General features: G+C 35.0%; 1 protein-coding gene across 1 annotated transcript; it reads left to right on the top strand.

The window, feature by feature from the left end:
• Window positions 1-4,985: 4,985 nt before the first annotated feature.
• LOC102594661 (L-type lectin-domain containing receptor kinase VIII.1-like) lies at window positions 4,986-7,493 on the top strand. Its single transcript, XM_006347471.2, has one exon. It carries the CDS (start codon window positions 5,239-5,241, stop codon window positions 7,228-7,230), a length of 1,992 nt encoding a protein of 663 aa, XP_006347533.1. The 5' UTR covers window positions 4,986-5,238; the 3' UTR covers window positions 7,231-7,493.
• Window positions 7,494-8,790: the final 1,297 nt, after the last annotated feature.

Genomic DNA, 8,790 nt, shown 5'->3' on the forward strand with positions numbered 1-8,790 from the left:
CTCACACATTACCAACAATTCTTCAATTTGCTTCTAGCTCTAAATATTATCAAAGTATAATCGATAAAAATCACTTTGTCTGCTTAATTATTGAACTGTCTTCAAATTATATTAATAGGTCAAATTTATTTCTCGTTCTTGCCATTGCATTTTACTTAAAACTATTCTCTAACACTCATCCGTCAAATAATTATTTTTAAAAAGAAAAGGTCAATTTTACTCTAACACTATTCAAAATGGGACAATTTTGCCTGCTACGTTGGTTAATTTAAATAGGGAAAAAGGATAAATATACCCCGAACTATCGTAAATGGTATGCAGATACCCTTCATCATATTTTTGGGACATTGGTTCCCACACCGTCCAAAAACTAGAACATATATGCCCTTCATGGTAACGGAAGACTAAATAGGGACATGTGACGCAATCTCATCCATCGATATGATATTTAATAAATATCGGGTCGATGTATAAGATTATGACACGTGTATGACTGTTAGTATATGTAACACCCCGACTTTTCAAAACGTCTAAATTAACTCGTATCTTTGTGGAAAGACAAGGAGGGTGGGTAATAAATTAAGAATGATGTGGTATGTCATATTTTAAGTGTTAGGTAAGTGGCAAAATAAAAGTTGGCGAAAGTTATTGTAAGTTCCTTTTTAAAGATTTCTCTGAAATTTGGATCAAATATCTTGGATGTTTTCTCCCAATATATAAAGATTTAGAAGGCCTATCACCCATTAAATCGAAGGCCTACAAGTCTAGTTTGCAACGCACAGAACCCCGTATCCAACCGACATCAGAGTAAAAAGTTATAACGGTTTTACTACAAACTGCCGGGGCAGAATCTAGGTCGGGTAAAAAATTTGGTATGTCGGCTTACTCAACGTTTTAAGCCATGAAAACATTTCTTTTCACTTCCAAACTAGAAAGAAAGCTTAAGAGAGGGTTCCTATGGAATTCTTGTATGATGAAGGTTAGTTTTTGACGATTTCTACCATTAAAGGTTGCCTTCGTGCCTAGAAACGTGATTTCTACACGTGGCAATCGTTTTTCCCTTCTATTAGCTGCGTTTGGAGCTAGTTTTTGAAGATATAAATTTGTAGTTATTGGTGTTTCTTCAAGGTTTACACTTGGTTAACTAAGGTAACCATCTCGGGACCTTTTATGATTATTTTTATGAATTTCTACGGGCGTTTCGACAAGTTGGGGCAATATGGCAAATCTGCCGATTTAAGATTAATTATGAACTGTTTATAGGTGCGTACCAGCTGTGTATATATAGTGTTTGTGAAGCTTAGGACATAAGGAACAACTTTCGTGAAGGAACTACGGTCTTTCGAGCATTCATTGGAAAGGTATGTTAATGATATTCCCTTCTTACGACATGTTTCCTTAAAACTTAGGAGCAATGTAATTGGGTTGTTATCGTTGTTATACTTGTAGTCATTATTGTTGATTGTTGGCTGCTCGAGTGGATATAATCCTCCCTTGTCGGGATTCTTATTCAGTTAGTGGCGTCTCTATGTTGGACACGACTAAAATGCTATTCATATATGTTGCTTATAGCTAAATTGCTCGCTTTTAGCCTATTAAATTGTTATTGTTGTCATTGGGGCTATTGTGGTTAGCTGCATGAATGTGATCTATGCCTAGAAGGGATATGTTCTGCCTATGGGGCTATATCGATGATGCCTAGAAGGGCTATGAGTTGCCTACGGGGCTATATTGATGCCTAGAAGGGCTATGAGTAGCCTACGGGGATATATTGATGCCTAAGAAGGTTATGTGCTGCCTACAGGGCCATGTTGTTGCCTAAGAGGGCTATGAGTTGTCTATAATTATATTGATGCCTAAGAGAGTTATGTGCTGCCTACGGGGTTATATTATTGCCTAAAAGAGCTACGTGACTGCCTACGGGGCTAGGGGACTACCGATAGGAGTATATAGAGTGATTGGCACCTTCTGGCTTATGGGGGCCTATGTAGGTGGTCTTGTGTGCTGTTTGTACCTGCCGAGCTTATGGGGGTTTGGTTAGGTTGTTGTTTTATTATTTTTGATATGTTTAATTTAGGAGCAGGTCAGTACACTTATCTTATCATTGATTTATTTATCGGATTTCTTCCAGTATATTAGGATACCTACTCATGATTCACTGCCTTTCATACTCGATATATTACTTTGTACTGATGCCCCATTACCTGAGGGGTACTGTATTCATATATGTAGGTCCCGACAGACGACCCAGTAAACCTGCTCAGCAACAAGATTGATTTCTATCTGATTGGCTAGCTCCTTTCCTCCGGAGTTGCCAGAGTCGGGAGGTTTGTTAACTTTTGTTGTATATATCTTTATGGGTAGGCTGGGGCCCTGTCCCGCCAATCTTTACTACTCTTAGAGGCTTGCAAACTAGTGTGTGGGGTCTATAGCTACGTTATGGCCATGCTGGCCTGGTTTGTTGGTTTGCTAAAGCTTGTTAGTTGTTTGATGTATTATCTTGATATATACCTGCTTTCAGTTTTGGTATAGAGATCATGGTGGCCTCGACGACCCAATCAGGACTTTTGTGCTAGTTGGCTATTTTTTTATATGAACTTTTGGGAGTAGCTATTTCTTTTATGGATCTGTTTACAGGGCCTTGCCGGCCGAGGGATTTATGTTAAGCTGAGATATACTTGTTTGTTTTCTTGATTGCGTGTGGCTGCCATGTACTAGTAGCAAATGGTTCAGCAGGGTTAGCTCAAGCATGAGTTTTGGCATTAGGAGCCAGTTGCGCCCCTTCAATCTGGGGCGTGACAGTATAAAGGGTATATATGCTCTAGTTTTTGGATGGCAGGGATACCAATGTCCCAAAAGTATATATCATTTACGATAGTTCGGGGTATATTTATCTTTTTTCCCATTTAAATAATCACAACACAATGTAGCGACTAGGTAGTTTATGTGGTCAGTAATCATGAAGATATATATATATTAGTTTTATGAGATACTTTCTAAAAATTATAGATTTGAGGAAAAAAGCATAAAAGTTTATTTATATCGTCAATACATATACATGTTATGTGTTTGAATATGGAGTTTTTATTAATCATATTAACTAATTAACATATAATTTTACTTTATTAAATAATGTAGTCATAATAAATTTTATTTTAATTTAATATAAGGATATATGACACATATATTTCCTCCGTCCACTTTTAATTATAATGACTTTCATTATTTTTAGAGTCAAACGATAAGAACTTTCACCAATATCTTACGATATATTTTTTTTCATCATATTTGTAGTACTTTTCGTATAGTTTTTGAATATCTAAATTTTTTGTTTAAAATATTAAATTAATGCAATCTAATTTAACTTTAAAAATGAGTCAAATTGACTATCAAAAAGCGCAATATAACAAATAAAAGTAAACGAAAAGAGTACATATCTAATGGTATCTTTGTTGTTTTTTTTTTCTTTTTAATTTTTAAAAGAGCTCTAGTCAAATGGCTCCTCGATGATTATATTCATTTTTTGTTGGAACACGTGAGTTATCATAGTCAATTTATTTAGAGCAACTCTGGAATTAAACGTGCAAGTAGTGGACTAAGTAAGGATCCGTTTGGTCCCAAATAAAACTCGGAAAAGCTGGAAAAACTTGGACAGTTGCGTTTGGCTACATAACTTAGCATATGAACCTTTTTAAGATTAAAAATAAATTAAAAAGCTTTTTTAATAATAATGAATCTTTTTTTAAAAAACATTTTTATCTTAAAAAGATTTCTAGCATCTAGAATATTGAATGTATACATTAAAAGATTCAAAATGGTTATATAATATATATTATATGCCATAATACTCATATAGTTATATATTATATATACACTATTATATACAATTTATATAATACCAATATATCATATTTACGTACAAGCATTCTATTGATTTATTTATTTTTATCAAAAGTACATTTACATAAGAACCCTTTTTTCCTTGTGTGTGTTGGGAGAGGTAGAATATAAGTTTTTTATTTAAATTATACACAGATAGTATAAAAATTTTATGAATTATGACAAATATAGTTTAACCAATTGAAACATTATACTTATCCTCTTGTTGAAGATATTGATAAATATTTATTAGATACAATTTAGTATAAATTATAGTTAATTTTTAGAGAAAATATATAAATTGTACCTTAAATTTGTAGTGACAATTTAGTTATACACTTTAATTTTACGAATATTTATTTACTTCCTATTTTAAGTTAGAGTAAAACTAATGCTCTCTACCAGGTTATGTCCAAAAAAAGTTTTATCAATTTTTGAAAAGAGCATGAAATAACAAATAAAGCTATTAATACTTAGTAAAAGTTGGGCGGGTTGCGTTATGACCCGTTACTTAGTCCGTTTTGACCCAAACAAATTTGAATTGGGTTGGGTATTGACCCATCTTGACCCGCCCAAATTTAACCCAAGCCGTCCAATTACCACCCCGAGCGTGAGACATGTTATAATTATTTCTCTAGAAACTTCATTGTCCGTTTTCCTATTTGATATATTGCGTAAACAGATTCATAAAATTGTGTCAATTTTTTTTCCGTAATCGATTCGACCATTAGTTTGGTTATATACACTATATCTTCGAAAAGTTGGGCTTGATTTTTTTCTGTTTCACTCTGCTTCCATGTCCATATCGTAGGACTTGAGCTCACAAATTTTGACCAACTCATCAGTCATCACTTTATAATTTTGTTTTACTCCAGACATGAATCATGATTTTATCAATTATTGGTACCTAAATACATCAATCATGTAATTAACAATTCTTAGTGGTGCTAATAATTTGAGTTAAATATTTCGTGTGGGTATTAATCTTTATCTGAGATTGTGGAGGTTGATATAAGAAGTTATTTTAAGATGTGATGGTTGGGTAAAGTCTCTGTCATATTTATTACCAATATAAATATAGAGCCAATTTAGCATAATATGCGTCTCTAGTCATCTCAATCATTAAGGCATTAAAATTTACATTCCATCTGAATTACTATATTTTGTTTACTGAAACTGAAATAGGACAAAAAATTGCATTATGCAAGTGAGGACTTTAAGTTCTCTTGTGTTTGGAAGAAAGTGAAATGAAGTTATCTGTAGACCACATCCTTATGTACAACCTTGACAATTGATAATTTGCTACTCAGAAAATTCAAATTCCAAAAAAATTTATCACTAGCCAAGAATTAGCTCATCATGGATTACTTCTTCTGGTTTTTCTTCTCGTTTGCCATACTAGTTAATAGTAATTTAGGTTCGTTCGCGGACGGACCTTCAATTAACGTGACGAAGCATATCTCTTTTCGAGATTTCAGTTCTAGTAATCCCAGATTGAAGCAAGATCTTACACTTCTCGGTAGTGTTATCGTCTCGGATGAAAAAAAATCCGTTCAAATTCCTGATCCTGAGCGAGAAGGTGATGATCTAAAGCATCTAGCAGGACGAGCTATATATTCTTCACCTATCCGTTTCTTTGATCCTCGGACTCAAACACCGGCTTCTTTTGAAACGACTTTCTCGTTTCAATTTGAAGTGAAGTCCAATTCAAGCAATGAGACGTCAGATCAGGGGAAATCTGTTGGTGGTAGTGGCCTTACTTTTATAATCGTTCCGGATGAATTGACTGTTGGCCGTGCTGGTCCGTGGCTTGGGATGCTGAACGATTTGTGCGATGAGGATTATAAAACAGTAGCTATTGAGTTTGATACTCGGCAGAACCCTGAATTTGGTGACCCGAATGATAATCACTTGGGCATTAATTTGGGTAGCATAGTATCAACTGCAGCGATTAATGCTTCGGATGCCGGAGTTCAATTGAATGACGGATCAATTCACAGAGTTTGGATATCTTATGATGGGCGAAAGGGTTTTATTGAAATTCGTCTTGCACCTGATGGCAGAGGATATCCTTCTAAACCAGTTTACTCTGGTTTACTTGATCTTTCACCTTACTTGAATGAGTATATGTTTGTTGGATTTTCAGCTGCTACTGGTAACCATACACAAATCCACAACATCTTGTCATGGAATTTCACCTCAATTAGTCAAGCTTCCCTTCGAATTCCTTCGACAGAGACGTGCCAGAACAAAATCATGCTTCAAAATAGCACACAATCTGAAATTGATCATCGGAAAACGCCTAATAGTTTCTTTATTTTCCTTGCTGTTGTCATTCTTCTGGTAATCGTTCTTATTAACCTCTATTTCAGTAGCTACAAGCGAGATGACAATTCCGACGAAGCATTCACTCTGCCCGAGAAAAAGCAGAGACCGCGGCCACCAAACAAGGCACGTCGCTTCACAATAGCTGAGATCTCCATCGCAACAAGGAATTTCAGCGAGTTACAAATATTAGGCAGTGATGAGAAGAGCATTACGTATAAGGCCACGATCCTGAACGGGTGCAACGTTGTTGTAAAACGATTTTTAACTCAATTTTTCAACACACACGGGTTTGAAAAGCGTCAATTTCACAAGGAAATCAAGGCTATCACCAGAATTCGTCACCCGAATTTGGTCCCGATTAGAGGATGGTGCTATGACAACCAAGAAACAATAGTTGTGTACGATTTCATCCCCAATGGAAGCCTCGATAAATGGCTGTTCGGCGTTGGAGTTTTGCCTTGGACGAGACGTTTTAAGGTCGTTAAAGATTTAGCAGATTCTCTTGTCTACCTTCATTCAAAGCAACTCGCTCACAAAAACGTTAAAAGTAGCAGCGTGTTTCTTGACGTGAGCTTCAGAGCAGTAGTGGGTGATTTCGGGTTTGTGCTTACTTCAGCCGGGTCAACCCGGTTTGAGGCCATGGTGAGTCAGACAGCTGATGTGTTCGAATTCGGAGTAGTCGTGCTAGAGATCATTGCGGGTCGGAGCAGAAAGTCCAACCCGGGAGAACGGGATTTGTTGGATCTTGCATGGGCAATGCATGAGGTACAACAGAAGGAAACTCTAGTGGATCGTAGAATGGGCGCGGTAGTGAACCTGGAGCAGGCGATTCGGGCTTTGGATATCGGGTTGCTCTGCACGTTGAACGAGAACAAAGGAAGGCCTACGATGGAAGAAGTTGTGGAGTTCCTAAATATGGAGAAACCGATACCGGAGTTGCCATCGGGTCGACCCGTTTGTTTGTTCCCGTACAGCAGCACCACAGGCTTATGCAGTGGGTATACTTGTACAGCATTCAAATGAAGTTACGTGTTGCTTGACTAATTGGTTCTTCGGCGTTCCACGTAAGCACCAATTATTCTTATCTATTATACTACAAAATAATGACAGGGAAGCACATGTATATGCTATGTGACGTTATTTTCATGACATAGACAACTATTGTCTGGTCTATGGTCGGAGTTTAATATCACAAGAACTCCTAAAAAGATTTGAAATTATTGTAAATTATGTACTGCAATTCAAATGTTCAATATATAAAATTGTATGTAATCTGTTTATTCCTCCATGATTTAATTAAGATTAAGGAATAATTAGTAACACCAAAACAAGAGTGGAATTAATAGGATATTCGTGATATACCCACCGAGTGATTGAACAAAAACAAAACCTAATTATACTAATATATCCACCGACACTTTTTTATGAATAAGACCCAATTTCTTCTAATTATTGATGATAATTGAGAAGATAATTATCACATGTCTCACGTGGAGCAAGCAAGTCGGAGAGTTTTCTGTCTTATTTTCACTTCTTTGAACTGATTACTATCGTTTATTGCGCAGTGGCAAAGTCAGAAATTTCATTATGGATATCCAAGATTTATTATATATGTACAAAAAGAATTTTTTGACCTATATATTTTGAACAATTTTCTATATACATAATATAATTTTTCGATGAATGGTGTCAGATTGACCACCCTGGACTATATGTGGCTACGCCACTCAACGAGCGAATTCAAGATTCAAATTTTATGGCTTCAACTTTTAAAGTTTTCTTACTGAATCATTATATTTTTAATCATATTTTCTAATTTTGTTGTATTTTTTTTTTTTTAATATTCTACGTAAAAAAAATAGATTCAATGAACTCGCTATGATCCACGCCTGGCGACAAGCATGGCATAGGTGAGTAGTCTTTCATGTATGCTAATTAGGAGCCGGTGCACATGAGAGTAGTCTTTAATTACATATGCTAACTGCTATATTTGGGATCTCTATATTTCTATTGACTATTAAACATTCCAATTAGAGTTTGTTCTCTGTAGTACAATAGTCGGAGATTCATTTTGAGCTTTGTGTTATAAAGACTTGAAATATAATTACATTTTTTTTATTATTTTAGTTTGAGATGTGTGATTAATGATACTATTTTCCAAAGTATTTAATTCGTGGTAGGAATTCATATTTTTTCTTGCTCTTTACAAATTATATATATTAGAGAACTCTTCCTAATCCACCATGAACACTTTCCTTTTTGGAGTTGTTAGAACTAGTATAAATGAAGATAAGCCTTAAAAGTATTACAGCATGCAACAAGTATTATAGCAAGCAATTATTGTTCATTGTTTAATGCTCCTACGTACCATAAGCTGTTTATGCTCGAGTTATATTTTTAGAACAAATTACTTCATTGAATGGAGCTAGCAACAGTTTAGAATTAATTATGTTCTGCTCCAAAATCTAAAAAATATAATTCAGACATTTCTATATAATTGGCTTCAGTTCAAACTTGATGTATTTGATAATTACAAAACTCAGAACCTGTACAAACAAATTAAAGACATAAATTATAGTATGA

This window comes from Solanum tuberosum, unplaced genomic scaffold (assembly GCF_000226075.1).
Source record: "Solanum tuberosum cultivar DM 1-3 516 R44 unplaced genomic scaffold, SolTub_3.0 scf00093, whole genome shotgun sequence".
In the NCBI taxonomy this organism is placed as follows: domain Eukaryota; kingdom Viridiplantae; phylum Streptophyta; class Magnoliopsida; order Solanales; family Solanaceae; genus Solanum; species Solanum tuberosum.

Coding starts and splice junctions, on each gene's coding strand:
- LOC102594661 (XM_006347471.2), top strand. CDS start 5,239: ATGGATTACTTCTTCTGGTTTTTCTTCTCGTTTGCCATACTAGTTAAT.